Genomic DNA, 16,557 nt, shown 5'->3' on the forward strand with positions numbered 1-16,557 from the left:
CTTACATTGATAAAGTCTTTTCACAGTATGCACACACTGCATATGGGATGTAATTCAATATGAAAGAAGTGGAGACACACTTAAAACTGATTTTGAGTCCTAAAATAAACATTTTGCTATTTCACTGGAAAAAGATGCTTTTTGTTTTTGATCAAAACCAGCCCAAAACTCTAAACCAAAATAGCATATAGAGTTAATTCCATATTCCCATGTACCAATTCTGTACATAAATTAATTTGTGGTGAGGAATTTATGAACAAAAGGATTAGTGGTCACCTAATATCTGTAAGCATGCAAAATAAGCTATGTTTGGATCACCAGAGTGCAATCTAATGTGAAGTAATTTAACTGATCTCACAAATATTTGAATGCAACTTTCATTGCATTCCAGTGTTCAGCTACTTTCAGGTGTGTACTGTTAGTATGATAGTCTGATCTGGACACATGACGTAATTTCACATATATAACTACTGTCAAATCTAGCTTAATTTTGGTCATTTTAGGTTTAATGTAAAAGGATGTCCAAGAAATTAAAGGTCACTTCATTAACTGCTCATTTTTCTTTCTTTTTTTTTCTTTATTCTACATCATATATTAAAGATAAAAGCACTTTCTCTGTTTCCATTAATAAAAAGTGAATAGGGAAGAAAAAGCAATTATTTGCAGAATGTAAAATCCTTATGATAATTTGACAGACTTTAATTAAACCAATCTACCACGCTGTGCTCATAAGACAGACTATGAAATAAGCTCTTATTTGTTAGGAAACACCATACTGCTCATTGATAAAGGACTTCAAAAGTTGGAACTTATTTAGAAGCATAGCATTTATGTTTCCTTTGAAAGGGAAGACATACATACAAAAAAGCCTCTTGTTTTGAACTTAATTTTAAGAAAGTCAACAGTTGACAATACAAACAAGTTTACACTGTCAGTATAATAATTTCCATAGTGTTTTGCATAAATATAACATAATATCTAAGGATCACTGCATTCTTTATAAACTTAGCTCATCATTATGATGCTTCCATAATGTAACTTAAGTGAGTATTCAGATGAATGTATGGAGTAACCGAGAATTCGTAAATCTTACAAACCTTTTGACTACAACTTGGACGTACACTGAAGAGGGATTCAGGAAACCTATCTATAAAGCATTTAATTCCATGAATAATGCTTCTGTCTCTCAAGAACATTTCACTAGAAGCTCTCTTTGGCCTTGCATGTGCAAATGAAGACCTTAGTAAGCAACAAATTTCATTGACAGATACCATTCCATGCAAATTATAAATTAGGCAATGATTTTAAAAGTGCCCTTTAAAATAAAAGTTATTAATGCCTTTAAAAAATAAAACTGCATTTAAAAAAATACATATTTGTCATTCACCTCAGTTTTTGTATACTTTAGACACCGAAGTCTTGCCAATCTTTATTTTCTTTCTGTCTTGGCAAGTACTGTACGATGGCTGGAGAAATCATAAACAAGTGTAATACTGTGTCTGAAGTAACAAAGGATCACTAGCAGAGAACACAGACATTTTACCTTTAGGCAGATTAATTCTGGGACTTGGAAAAGTATATTCCCTGTTCAATCTGTATGGTTTATCCTCTTCAGCATTGGCCTTCAGTAGTAGGTACAGACAATGATTGTAGTGCCACTGACAGGTAGGAGGAAGGTGGGGAAGGTGACATGGAAATACTTTGCATACACATGTCTATGAGGTACAATATCTCAAATACCTTCTCAGAGGCTCAGATGCAGAGGTGTTAATTCTGTGTACAGGCATGAGAGGATTTTTTTTTTTTTTTAATGGAATAAATTACATGATCAGGAAAATTACAAGGAATGAGAAAAGGGAGGAGAAGGGAAGTCAGATAATCAGAGAGAGGTACATTATAGGGGTGTGGTCAGTATAAGGATAAAGGGCTGACAAATGTCAACTGAGATAGACATTAAAGGGATGATTAAAAGAAAACTTTATTAAGTTATATTAACAAAACAAGAGTAAGAGAGAAGCAGGACAATTATTACACTTAGAGGTGAAAGATAACGTAGATGTGATGCAGAAATGAAATTAAACCTTTGCCTTAGTTTTAAACAAAGGTGATAATGTTGTACATGGGAGGCAAAAGCTGGAAGTGTCTGACATAAAAGCAAAACTTGGAGTCCGATGTATGTGAGTCAGGGAGGAACAGATAAGCGTCATCATTGAATTCTGAGTGATATAGAACAAAGCATCCCATGTCTTTTTGTAAATAAATCTGTTAGGGCAAAAATGGTGCTGTTTTGTTGGAGAATACAGTATTTATATTTAAGTAGTGGGGAAGATGGAAAAGAAGGGATAAAGGTCTAAAAGTGTGACCTCATTTTTTATCAAACAGTAGAGCAGAATTTGTATGAAAAAATTGAGTTGCTGACATAAAGGAAGAAGGAAGATGGGATAAAATGGAAACTGAAAATGGCTTTTCTGAAAGGGGTTCATACAAATCAATCTGATACCTTCCTTTGAAAAGATAACCAATTTCCTAGATAAAGAAAATTTAGTAATCTCTCTCTTTGGACTTCAGCAAGCAGTTGATATTGTGCCACCTGGGAAATTATTTGTGCACCTGAGAAAGATGGGGATTACTAGAGGAATTACAAAATATGTAAGAAATTCACTAAAATGAGATGATGCTTGGTGTTGTTGCTAAGGTAAGCATTATAAATAGAGGGAAAGTTACTCACTCAAGTCAAGCATCAGTCTTAAGACTGATTTTGCTTTATATTTTAACCTTCATGCACAGAGTGCAAATGTAATAATGAAACTTGTTTATGAAACAAATATGATAAACATTATGAGTTTGGGTGAGGATTAGACTGTACTAGATGAAAGACTAGAAAACTTTCTAGACTGTAGCAATTAAAATAAAACTTGACAACTCAAGATACAATAGCAAGAACAAGGCAAGTTGTAAATTCAGTTAGGAAATCATGAGATGGAAGCAGCAGAATTTAATGTATTAGGCAGAGTCATTACGAGCACCAGTGTGACACAGGCAAATTTGTTTCTGCAGCATAAGGCTGCATCAAGTTGTGTGCTGCTGTGAGAGAAACGGACATATTCATGTCATTCGAGGAGTCATTCATGAGACTTCATCTGAGAAATCATTACATTATTCTGGTCAACCATTTTCAGGAAGAATTAAGCTTACATTTAGAGATTCAGAAAGAACTGTTTAATAACCATGGACTATAGAGTTAGCTGTGCAAGAGATGACTAAAAGGGCTTTGCTTATTCAGACTTAAGGCTGAGACATGCTGTGGCAAGCTAAAATTGGATGGCAGAAGCTGTACTATCCTCAAGGCATGAATACTTGAACCTCCTTTGAATCACTTTGTGAACCACTGCCTGGTATATTAGGGTAAACCAAAACTGGAATTCTTTTGCTTTAATACACCCAGCTGAAGACTGCAATAGTACATGAGCTCATTCATAGGCATATCATATAACCCTGTCCTGAAGGCTTTAATGCCCATCAGAAGGGTGGAGCAGATGGATGAGGGTGGTAACTATTCCTGCCATCTGGTTTTAAGCCACTGCTACATGTACCTCAGAGCCTTAAGAAAGGAAGTGGTGAGAGCAGATTTGATTGCTCTTCATAAAAATATTGAGAATAAATACCAGCAAAAAGTATTAAACAACGATGTTGATATAATAGCAATATACCACTATATGTTTAGTCTAGAAACTGAAAAAAAGATTTCAACCCCCTGGAGGTATGAGGTGATGTAAAAAAGTCTTACTAGTTTTGAAATGGAACTTCATCAGTTTAGAAAAAGAGTTATAGAGATATTTTCCTTCCAGTATGTTCCTGTACTCCTAAGAAAAGGAAAAAAATCCCAAACAGCAACAACAAAACATGGGCCAGGCTTTTCATGCCTTGGTTTCTTAATGATGGATTAAACTATTAGTAGCATTATCTACACCAAGATCAAGCTCTGTTCTGTAAGCTGTTTCAAGAGCAGCACAAACCTCTCAGTGTGAGGTTTGCAGCATCAGAGGCATCTAAGAATATCAGTACTTCGTGTTCTGTTTTTCTGTGAGCCTTTTCTTTTCTTAACATGGCAGTATTACTCAGTTTTCAAGGAACTCCAGGGTTGTTGGCTTAAGATTGTAATAAATAACTTAAATAGGTAACATTCTTATTATTACAGTGCTTCTTAATGCATTAGTTCAGGAGGGTAAGGTGACAGAATTTTAATAAATGTATTACGGAAGTAATATGCAAACCATACAGAAGTTTGCATTATTGAGAGTTTTTAGGTAGATTAATCCTATGTTATTCCACTCTGTGCCCTCAAAAAACTATTAGCAAGTTATATTTCTCAACACTGTCTACCTGAAATAAGTCAATGCATATGTATTGAAAATAGAACAATAATATCATACTGGATTGTAATGAAGACACTTCTGTGCTTCAGGAATTGCAAGGCATTGTAGTAAATAGAATTAAATATGCAACATTTTTATTATTACAGTGCTTGTGTGAGTGGATGAGAGAGTTAAATGGGATGTTTTATATTTTGGTTTTCATTCCTACCTACTACTAGTAGAAGGTATATGTTTCTGATTAATTTACAACATTTTGGGCTTTTTTAGAAAGAACTGATTGCTAAACAGTTAAGTATATGTGATTTTTTAAATTCTAAGGTATAAATTATTTAGTTTGTGGGGATGAATGAATTAATTTCAGGGCAATGGCATGAACACAGTCTTTCCATCTCTAACCACTGTCTTTGTGAGCCAGCAATCCTCTGGTGCCTAACATCAAGGGTGGTCGATATGTCACCATATTACTGCAAAGTGTGACTATGAACAGAACATAATCCTAATATCCTAATAATAGGAAGTGGTGGGATTCGCCAGATGCCTGCATGTTCAAAATTCATTCAGGCATAATGTGAGCAGGAAATCAACAAACCAGAGAGTTTGTAAAGATAATTAATGATACATGTTTATTTTGTCAATTTTATGCCTATAATGATGGGTTAAAAATGATAATTCATTTATTTTTCTGGTTTTGGTATGAAGTAGAAAGCTTAGATTTGATGGACTTGATTTGCCTTTTACCTAATGTGCAGGAGTCAGCAGTAGCCACAACAAAGTTGCAAAACTAGACCCAACCGATACAAAGTAGTTAAGAATATGGTAAATTGAATTTAAATAAAGTTAAATGAGAATACAGTCATGTTAAACTGTGTACTAAATCTAGGTGCGTTACCCTTTTATGTTGATTTCTAACTTTTTTTCTTTTAAACTTTCATCATCAGGATTGTTAATAAGATTTCTTATATTAAATTAGACCATACGTATTACAGAAATTCTAATGACTAAAATCTATGCATCTCTGCAATCATATGTAGCAGTCCTCATTCATTTCTTATTCAGACAAACTTAATCAGTTTAAATTTACCTATTTTTTTTACCCTGTATATCACCTTTAATGATTCACAAATATTGTACAAATAGTACAACATAAAGGTATTGAATATTTTATTTACTGATTCATTTTCTTTTGTTTGTTTAAGAATATGGGAATTAGTATTCCTTATTCAACATATATATTCTAAGGAAATATATTCAATACACTTCCTGTAGTTCCCCATATCCTATTTTGATTTCTGTCACAAACTGAAAATGAAGTTGTGTGTGTAAAAGAAGTTTAAAATAGGTTAGAAGCATCTTGTGAAATCTAACAAGAAATCTATGGAGATATATTTTTATCTGGCATTTGCTGTAGTGGGCAAAAATGAGCATGTTGTGCCTTTCAGTTCTGTTTAAGACACGTCGAATGTTGCAGAAACTTGTAATGTCTCAAATTTTTAGCAATACATACATATCAATCAGATCAATATATAATATATACTGCAATCATAACATACTTACAGACACAGATTTAGTGCTAAGTATAAAGTGAGATAAGTGGCAAAAAAAAAAATCAACGATAAAAAGGTGCTTGCAAAAGTTAATAATTCTGAGTTTGTAGCAATATGTTGTGGCTGTGATCATCTATACTCTGTTAAAGTGTGGCTTCTCACGTCTTTAATAAAAAATAATTACATATAATAGCAAATATATATCACTAACACTAAAAGTTCACTTACCAATGGCAATGAATATGTAAGTTAAGAAAAAAGAAGAAACAGGTATAAATACCCATTAATAAATTAAGGGTTGTTATTACAATAATTTTTATATACTGCAGCATTGAAATTCTGGAACAGATTTCCCATTGAAATAGTTATGTAAGAAAATTGTAACCTATCAAGGAAATATGTGAGATTATGCCTATGGTAAACAGAAAGTGGACTCAGTATGTAATAAGAAACTTCCAGGCCTGTATTTCAGTATTATGGACTGGATTAGCAGAGAACTGCAAGCATCTTGCTCATGAAAACTGAGATACTGACTCTCAATTCTTCATTTAACTCTTTGGTGTATGTGCATTTTCATGCCAGGAAATGGGAGGAGGAACAAGACAGTAATACCAATTTCCTGGAAATTAGCAAGATTCTTCGATTGCCATAGAAAATTGAGGAAAAAGCAGCTCATTTCACAGAAATTTAGAGGAGAAAAGATAATTTTCTGATTTTTTTCCATCAATCATTATATATGGATGCATCTACATTAATGATACGGGCCACAGGAAGGGGTTTTTTGGGTGTGAATTTGACTTGAGTTTATATTTGGGGTCCTACTGTACATATTTTAGTGCACCACTGATCCTTTTGAAGCATTGTCTTCCTCCCAGCATTGTCTTCAGGGTGTCGTGTGGTGCGTAGCGCTTGCAATGCAGATGCAAGCTCCTCCATCAGTTTGCTCTCTATGCTTGCATAGTGTATGCCTAAGACTGGCAAGTGGCAAACTTTGCTGCTTGTTAAGATGCAATGTAGAGAGGCACGAGAAATTCCACTGTCATCCTTCCCTTTTTAGACTGCATCAGCAGGTAATATAGACACACATACACTGAGACTACCATGATTATTTGAATTTGTGAGGTTATAATATATTGCATTTTTGATAAAAAGATTCAACATTCTGTCTAGTATGTGTCAGGTAATTGTTTTTGCTTGTTTTAGCTTTTCTTTTGCATTGATTTATGATTTGATTTGTTAACTAAAAAAATAACATGTGTATCTGTCATAGAAGAGAGCTCTAATTATGGAAAAAATCTGTTACATTTATGAACATTTTTGACCTCAGAAATATTTTATGAATGCACCGAATGCTTACAACTGTGTTTGTATCTTGAAGAAAGATATTTAAAATATATGGTAGCAGATCCCTGTTGATTGCATACTGGACAAGTCTACTATTCCAGTGAATGCATTCTCCTTAAAGTTAGCAAAATTTTTTTTTTATATGAATTGGAATAACTGCTGAAGTTAGCATCTTTGAGGTACTCAATGTACTTAAATGATAGGTAGAGAGATAGATCCATCAAGATAGATAGTTAGATAGATAGGTGCATTACCTATTTTTCTATAAAACTTTTTTGGTCAATTTAGCGTTTTTGCCGTTTAGTCAAGCTAAGACAGTGGAAACTGAACAGAGATTTGCATATAATTGGATTGATGATGATGAAGAATTTTACTGAGGCATAAATATATTTCTTTTGCAACCAAAGCAGAATGTTTTGCTTGCTTGTCCCAGATGGCTTCCCGTAAGAAGATCATATTTAGATTGAGGAACAGACGTTACTTATTTGAGGACATTTGGGAGTCTTTTATGGATTATGTTCATAGAGAAAAAGCTGCTTTGTAGAGATGCTTGACATTGCTATCCTACACTTGTGTAATTTGGTTTTAACTTTGTGTATGTGTAATAGATTAGAAGAAGTGATTCATTAAAATGTTGGAAAATAAGGACTTAGTAGTGAGTGATGTAAAATAAATATAAATTATTAATAATACAAAAATACTGGAAAAGCTGAAAAGACTGTCTGGTGAATGCCAACCAAACATGTTATGTAACCAACGCATAATGGGTTAATGTTTTTTTTGTAGATGACCCGTTTCTGAGTGATATCTTAAGAGCTGTTTTTGAAGAATATATTGGACAGAAACCTTCACTGTTTATCAGTAGATGTGCATGCCTCTTTAGTGTCTCGTTTCCTTCATAAATGTATTGATCAAAGAGATTCAAAGGAAGCACATTTTCCCCTAGTTCTCCGTTTTCTTTATGTCCACATTGTAGCATAATAGTTGATATCTGGCATTTTGAGTAACTTAGATGTTCACAGAATTGTCATTGTATACTGTATATTGCTCTCCAAATCTGGCTTGCTCACTCCCCCCCTTTTTTTTTGGGGGGGGGGCGGGGAGTGAGGTGGATGAAGGGGAAGAAGAATTGCCTGTTTGTTTTCTTATGAAATTCCTATTCTTTGCTTCTTTCAACTATCTGATATTATTAGCGACTTACTGCACTATTTATCCCATCACTTCATGGAGAAAAGTTACGCTTGTCACTGATACCTTAAACATTTATATTATTTTTTACTCTGTCTGCAGTAACTATAGGTAAGAAAAGGAAGAACATATAAATCACTACAATTTCTCTATGATTTAAAACCATCCTGTTCCTGGACATAGTTCACTTAATTCCTTCTTTTTCTTAAAAATATGTAACACTATCCTAACTGTTTTCACTGCCAAATAGTTATTTTATGGAATTATGTTTGGAATTAAGGGAGAGAAGAGGAATCTTTTTGCTCACTTATAAGTTCCGTGATACAGGATTAGGTTAGCCAAACCCTACTCACATGCCGGTAAGCAGACATATATTTTTGTATTTTTTGTAGGTGGATACAGTGCAGACTACGCAGCACCCTGGCCACATTGAGGAATCATGTAAAATGAATGTATGTGCTCGTAAGTGAATTATTTATGAAATGAAACTCCAACTCTAAGGGATGTTGGATCACAAAATACATGAACTCTCTTTACTTTCATGTTAAGAAATTGATTCCCAGGGGGCAGGGTTACTGCAGAACTAAGTGGACCTTGAAAGCAAAGCTATTTTTAAAAAAAAAAGAAAATGAATGAACATGATAAATCATTTTAAAAAACCCTGAAAACAAGAGATTCAGATTACATTTTGGATGCATTTGGAGAGATATTAAACAGAGTCGAGAATCCAAACCAGAAAAACAAATGGTATGTGAGAAAGGTTTGGAAAGCAGAAATGATCATAAGTGGAGGAACAGGATCAAATACCATCTAATTTAGGAGTATGAATAGGATAAAAAAACTCACCGTTTTCTGCTTTGTTCCATCTTTGAAAGGACTGAAATTTGATTAGATGATTGCTTCAATTACTAACTGGGAGATGAGTGTGAACAAGATTGAATTTTCAGTATTTGAATCAAGGAAGTATTTTTGATTTGCTGAAAAAAAAAATGAACAACCTTGATGATGTGCTAGATAAACAAAGAAAAAATTTTATACCTCAGGACTGAATTTCTGGAAATCCAGATATAGTCTTAGTGTTTGAAAATCTTTGTAGTACTTGGGGACATGAGGCAGAGTGGGGGAGAGAAATTAGGGGAAGCAGTCTTGGGTCCTTCAGATTTTGCTGAGAAAAATGGCTCTACAAGGAAATTGAGGTAGATACAAAGAAGAAACCAAAACATGTTAAATGACTCTACCAGTGAACAGGGAAATCAACAGTCACTCACATGTATACACATACAGTTTGGTTGTTAAACACAAGTTAATTCACTTGGCTAGAGCACTCTAGAACAACTGTGCCAAGGATTGTACAATTGCCAATATCAAAACCACATGTAGAGGAAACCTCTGACTCTGCAGTCACTATTAAGCTATAGACATCATATGAAGACAAAGACTATAGCGCCAACTCCAATTTTATATATACTTATACCAATTTTTATATTTATTTTATATATATATTTGGATATTACACTATATAATATACAGCTTATGATTTAGAGAAAGGAAAGGCTGAATATTTTCTCCTAAATAATTTATTCATTGATATCCTTCATCTTCATCATAAGGAACAACAAAACAGGATATTTTAAGTAATAATTTTTCAACAAGCTCTTTTTCTTATGAATAAAACATAACTTCAGCCCATTCAAGTTTCTGATGTAAAGCTGGTATAACTGTGTGAGGAAACTATTATATTTGTAACTAAAGTGTATATTATCACTTGCCTTCCTTCATAATATGGCTTTTCAACTGTATGAACAATGCTGAAAAACACTTTTTCTCTCCTTATTGTTATGCATTTATGTCTGAATTAGCTCACCCTTTGTGTTTATCCCTTCAAAACTGGTAGTCTGCCACTTTTTTCCACTTGTAGTAATTAGTTCCAAGTGGAGGAATTTATGATGCAGTAGGGGCTTTGACCTCTTTATTGTACTGAGATATATTATTAAACTTCAAAGTCTGTATACTGCTACTATATTGATTTTGTTTTCTGTGAACAAAATCAATGAGCAAAATTAAAATTAAAAAATCAATTCTTTCATTTTTGAATTGATTTGGGTTTTCTACATGTACTTTGTTTATTTAACCTTGATTGCTAGTCTGGAATTCATTGACAGGAGAACACACTGAGACCTTTAGTAATTCTGCATAAAAGAAACCTATGGAAATTAATAAAATACAGAGAGAAAGGAAATTAAAGTTAAGACATACAGGAATGAGAAGGAAAAAGATGTAAAAGAGATCAAGAATAGCATCGTTCTCAGTTGGGATGTATTATTTAGGAATATCAAAGAACCTATAAAAATTAATACCAATAGCTTTGTCAGAAAAATTGGCATACAGATTGTTTCTTTTGCATTTTCTAGCCCTTTCCTTTAATTCAATAGATGGTTAGAAATGGCATGTGAAATACCTGAAATCCATTGACCATATTTCATGAGTTCAGAGCAGTTGCAAAGCTTACCTAAAGATGAGAAAAAATGACAAAAAATATTTAACATGTAACCTTTTGCTGAAATAAATGCATTACGTACGCAAATATATTTGTGAAATTTTCAGCCTTTTTCTGAATATAGACATTATTTTAATAAGAAAAAAAAGTTTAACCTGGAAAGTGTAAAGAGAAATGTTAAGGACCTCTGGTCAGATTCTTATCTCAGATACAGCAACTTTGTATTTCAATAAAATTATTCTGCAACCGGGAATGAAATCAAAATTTTGTCTTCTGTGTTCATTGCAATTTCATTCTTCTATATTTAATTTTCTGGTCAGAAGCAATTACCAAGAGAGGATCCTTGAAAAATATTGTGCAACTACTGTAATTTTCAGATTTCAGAGAGTTTAGCAGCCAAGTAATTTGTATAGAATAAAAACACTTTTATATTGCCTCCTGCTACAATGGGGAAAGGTCAGCGAAACAGTGGGAGACCAAATGAAGGTTTTTTTCTTGCATGACATCAACTTGCAAGACACTGGGAGTTTCAGAATTACAAGTGGTGATATAGCTTTTTTCAACTATTTCTTTCCTCTTTGCCTCCTACAGCTGCTTTATTGTTGGGCAATGTCTTTTTTTCTGTCAGAATGAGAGAGTGAAAACCTATTTGTGACAAGTGACATTCTACTTTCTGTTTGCCATTGTCCCTCATGGGTGAGAAAAAAAAGTACATCCATATGTCTCTCATTTTCCTACCTTTTATAAACTTAAGTGAGAGCTTTTAAAGCCAAATCTGTCTTGCCTTACTCATGTGAACAGGCCAAATAAACCCAGTGAGACTGCTTGTATAAGAAAAGACGACTCTTCTTTTAGTATCACTTTATTTTCCTGTCTGTTTTACGCAAGACCACTAAAGAACAAGATATGTCAGTAACAAACTATCAGCGAAGTTGTGATACGCAATTACTTTAGCTAGTTAAAACACAAGTTAGATAAATTATTAGTAGGAATAATATAGGAAGTGGCAACCAGTGGGAAATGGAGCTGTGTGGCACAAGATCTCTTTTCTTTTCTTAATGGTTTTACTTCTGGGGACTGTGTACTGTCACAGTTTGTAGAGGCATTCTCACTGATGCCAATCGCAAATTTAAATATAGATGAAGTAGATATGGTCTTCTCAGCAGTACTCAACTTACTAACCTATCCATCAAACCTAAACTAAAGGATTAAATTAAGCAAAATTCCACCACCTAGACTACATTTTAGTCTCAGGGTGAACAATATAATTTAATTTAAATAAATTGTTTTTGCAAAGGTTCATTAAACAGTTTAAAATCTTCACTTGAGATTTCTCAAGCTTATTAAAACCCTCTGTCCCTACTCTTCCTGCAAGCTTCATTTAGGCCCGTAAGCACAGAAGCTTGGATTTACGCACACACCATTTTAAAAGTCCGGTGTGATAATCCATACTTTAACCCATTGCTCATTTTACTGTTTGAGAGTCATTAAGTTGACTGAATTTTGCTGAGCTAGTAAAAGATAGCTTTGTACTCTGAAATGAAGTGGCTACATTTAGATTTCCAATGCATACTTATTATGCATACTTACAAACTCAAGATTATCTCCCTCTGCATTGGGGAAAAAATTAGCCTATTGTTCTTGCAGACATTATATTTGACTTTTGACATTTAGGGAATATTATGTGAAATACTGTTCCAACTTCTATACTGTTCTCAATATTTTACAAGGATCTATATTAAGAGTGTAATATGTGATGAATGCCTTAAAAAACCCTTTCTAACACCATGAACATGCCTACACAATTTCATTGTTTAAAATTAAGCTATTTGTTTTAGTTAGAAAGTGTCTGCAAATATCAAGAAACTACAATGAAATTACTATTCTTCATCATACCCTGGTAGATTACTATTTCAGCAGTGAGTTTTCCTTTGATCTGTAGTTCCTAGAAATGGCATCAGAGCTATCTATCACAGGAAAGCAGTTTGTTGCCCTAAGGGAGTTGTGATGCTAATGGGAAAAAAAAAGTTCATTATGTCCCCTGGCAGTTACAACAGAGCCCTCAGTAGTCTTCAGTGATGGAATTCAAGGAAGGCATTAATGTTTCCAAATCTAGTTTAAAATTAATTTTCCTCCAAATCAGATTACTTTTCACATTTAAACAGTCTCAGTTTAGCCCAGTAACACCATTTTGAATAGCAAGTGCCAACCAAGCCAATTTCCAAAAGATTTCTATTATTTATTATTTATACTATATTTATTCATATATTATCTTTGAGAAATACAACAGAGAAAAATGTTCTGAAGGATTTCGGTAAACCTAATTATGCTCTGTAGCCTATCTTATCAGGCTTAATTATCTGTTTATGTTACATTTTGCAGAGTTCCTATTCAGGAAAGTAACAGGACTTTAAATTGGCATTTGACACAAAATAACCTTCCTTTAAACTGTGAAACTGTACAGAGACAATTGTTGTTTCTGGAAAAAACGTATCACTTCTTGAATACTCTTCAGAGCAATTTTATTTTAGCAAATATGAGCAAGAGTGGTATATAGACTAAGTAACCTCAGAAGACTGTGTGGGCACAGTTCTACATATAAATGTCCATCTGCTTTTCTTTTTACTGCTAGAAGAATGATGATTTACTTCTGTTATCCGCCCCTGTATTGTGAGAATGGTAGAAGTATACAGGGAGTAAAGATAACTGTAGCCTCACTGGCCCCAGTCTCAGCTTCCACCTCTAAGAAGGGAGTTAGCACGTAGCCAGTAACACATGCATGATTTTAACAGGTGGATTATGATTATCGTAAAGCTTGGTGTCTCATCTAAGCTAGCTGCATAGTTTCACAATTGAGATTTTATGGTGAGAAGTGGGCATGTCTGGGCACCCATTCATGTCAGCCTGAGCTGGTTTTCTGATATTTAGGATGAAAGCCTTTTTGGTGTCTCTCTTCCTGAGACTACAGAGAGACTTGATCTCAGAGGAACTTTAAATGTGTTCAAGCTCAAAACATTTCTGCATTTAAGTTTAATGTCAGTTAACATGGAACACGTTTAAGTAGAAATGTCTCATCTCACTTGGTTTGCTTTAGCATACATCTAATGACAGAAAATAGTTCACGTATTTGACTTCACTAACCTCTCAATGCCATTTCTATGGAGGGGCAGAAAGCTAGGCTTGTATTAGCTGTTTCAGTGCTAGAAACCAGGAGATTCAGTCTTCATTCCTAGGTCTGCCACTAGTATGCACCTCTTTGGGGCTACATCTGTGAAAACAGAGAATAAATTTTCATTATCTCAATCAGAGAAAATTGTTTGATCCATTTTGTTTTGTGAACTGTTTATAAGGTATGGTGATGAGATCCATAAAAACATCTGTAAAGACTATTATAGTATTGTAGAAATACTTTAATGTCCTCTGTTTCACTGAAGTTGGGAGAACTGGTTTTCAGAGGAAATCCTTTTTTGCTTAATATCTATAAACTGCCTCCTAGCCAAATTGTTTGAAACAGATATTAATTTTCATCATTACTTATATGGGACAGTTCTGTATATATACTTCAGTGCACTTTCATCAAAGAATGCTTTAGATTTAACCACGCTGCATTTAAGAAAAAGATATTTTATAGTTGGGTTTTTTTTTCCTAAAATATCATTTTAGAGAAGCAAATGAAACTTATTTTATGTTGGTTTCAAACATAGACAGCATATTTGTTTTTATTTGAGTATTTATGACCGTGAAGTGTGAATGTATTGACATTGTTAGTGGGTAAAGACTTTCAACAAATGGGAAAAAAGACATAGTATGGAAGTAACTAATTCAATGGTATTGTGAAACCATTAATTACATCCTCAGTGCTGGCAGTGACACAGCTATACATAAGCTTTGTCCTCAGGAGCCGACACTATAAAGAGGAAACTAGACAAGCTTTGGGAGACTCAGTGTTTTTCTTGTTCGCCTTCATCCTGCTTCCATCCCTCATTTTGAAATGCTCCCTGTGGAGGGCATTAGAAAGTTGTGAATTAAAGCTCCAGGGAGTCTGAAAAGAGCAGCTATAGGCAGCACTGTGGAATAAAAAGGGTGGATTTCCTGGTGCAATCAGTCAGGTGGTTCCTATGCATGATGAAGAGTTTGTAGTGTAGAGAGGATAGTGAAAGGAGAATGCAAATAGTACAGTTACATGTGTCTGTAAAATTAATGTCACGTCGTGACGTCATGCCGTGCTCATTTTGTGTTTCAGAAGTTTAAAAGTATGTGAAGTCGGTCTGCGCATCTTGCCGTGATAAGAAGTTGATAATTGCTGGCTACCTGTTGAGTTCAGTTTGTTGTCTTTCAGAGATGATCTGTTTGGATATTTTTATGAATCTGACCATAGCTCTTGAGCAAAGCTTGTGCCTGTATTATGTACAGACATCAGAGTATTCCCAAAGAACCTGAAGTGTATGCAGGGAGCTAAAACTGATAAACTCACTTGGAGCAGGCTCTAGTTTTCCTTTATTTTCCTAATGTTGATGGTGTCAATTTCTAGCATTAATATTGAAATAATAAAATAGTAAAAACATAGATGAAATACTAATAAACTGTATTTTGAATTTTAATCTACCATTTAAAAAGTAAATTTAGTTTCTAAATATAGCATTATATTTTAAATATAACATAATTTCATTTTGTATTGTGTTGTGGAGCACTTCCATGCAGCCTTCTGCACTTTGCTTTGAATCATCCTCACTGAAATTAGAACTGTCAGTGAGCAGCACCAGACAGATTTTTATTTCACTCAAAAAGTTATTTCTAGTAGGATGACTTTTGACAAATATATACTGTATTTATACATGTTGTTAGGGTGATTTTTATATTAATTTTTTGGTAGTACCTTTGACTCAGTTTGTGCCTTATTGCAATAGGTTCCAAGGTAAAAAGAACTTTCTAAAAATAGGGTTTACAGCTACAGGATGTCAGACAGTAATGTCAGGACCTCTGCTTTACAGAATTCATTACTGTAAGTGATGCAAGAAGATGATACATTAGCAAGGTTTAAAAGAAGATGGAAGATTTTTGAAATGCCATTTAGCCTGTTAACTTTCTAGAATTCCCTTGATATTCTTTTTTAGATTTCTACATATATATAATCCAGGCATACAATAGGACATATTTCTGTCCTATTGCCTATTTCAGTAAAGGTTGCATTTATGGCATGAACTACATTAATTTCGAATGAATAATCTGTAACAGTGTAGTTTACTACATAGAACTGAAAAGTGGGAACTGGGGATCTTGCATTGCATTCTTGCTGATGACACTGGCCTCTTTTTGTGGGGTGAAAGAATTCACCTTAGATTTCTGTGCCTTGACTGTCTGGTGTATTAAATAGATATAAAACATCTTACATTACAGGATATGATGAGGACTGCTTAGGTAAATACTGTTCATGATTTGTGAGTGTCAATGGGAATTTGCTGATTGATGCCCTAATATTACAAAGTTTTGGGACACTCTTCATCTGAACATGTGTAGTGTTTTTTTATGTTGAAGTTAAAAAATCAGAATCTTGAGCTCTGGCATAGTAATTTCAGCTTTGCCACTTTAAGAATACTGATTTTTTCCC

The 16,557-nt window shown here is 33.9% G+C and overlaps 1 protein-coding gene across 8 annotated transcripts in view; it reads left to right on the forward strand.

Annotated features, from left to right (window-relative positions):
• Positions 1-16,557, forward strand: part of PCDH7 (protocadherin 7) — a 291,460-nt gene that overhangs the window by 47,246 nt on the left and 227,657 nt on the right. For 3 of the 8 annotated variants that reach the window (XM_075499886.1, XM_075499889.1, XM_075499888.1), the window contains exon 4: positions 8,845-8,904. The exons of the other annotated variants lie outside the window; for them this stretch is intronic. In XM_075499886.1, coding sequence (XP_075356001.1) covers positions 8,845-8,904 — 60 coding nt within the window. The remainder of the gene's footprint in view (positions 1-8,844; positions 8,905-16,557) is intronic. 8 annotated transcript variants of the gene reach the window in all.

Source organism: Mycteria americana, chromosome 4, assembly GCF_035582795.1.
Source record: "Mycteria americana isolate JAX WOST 10 ecotype Jacksonville Zoo and Gardens chromosome 4, USCA_MyAme_1.0, whole genome shotgun sequence".
NCBI lineage: Eukaryota > Metazoa > Chordata > Aves > Ciconiiformes > Ciconiidae > Mycteria > Mycteria americana.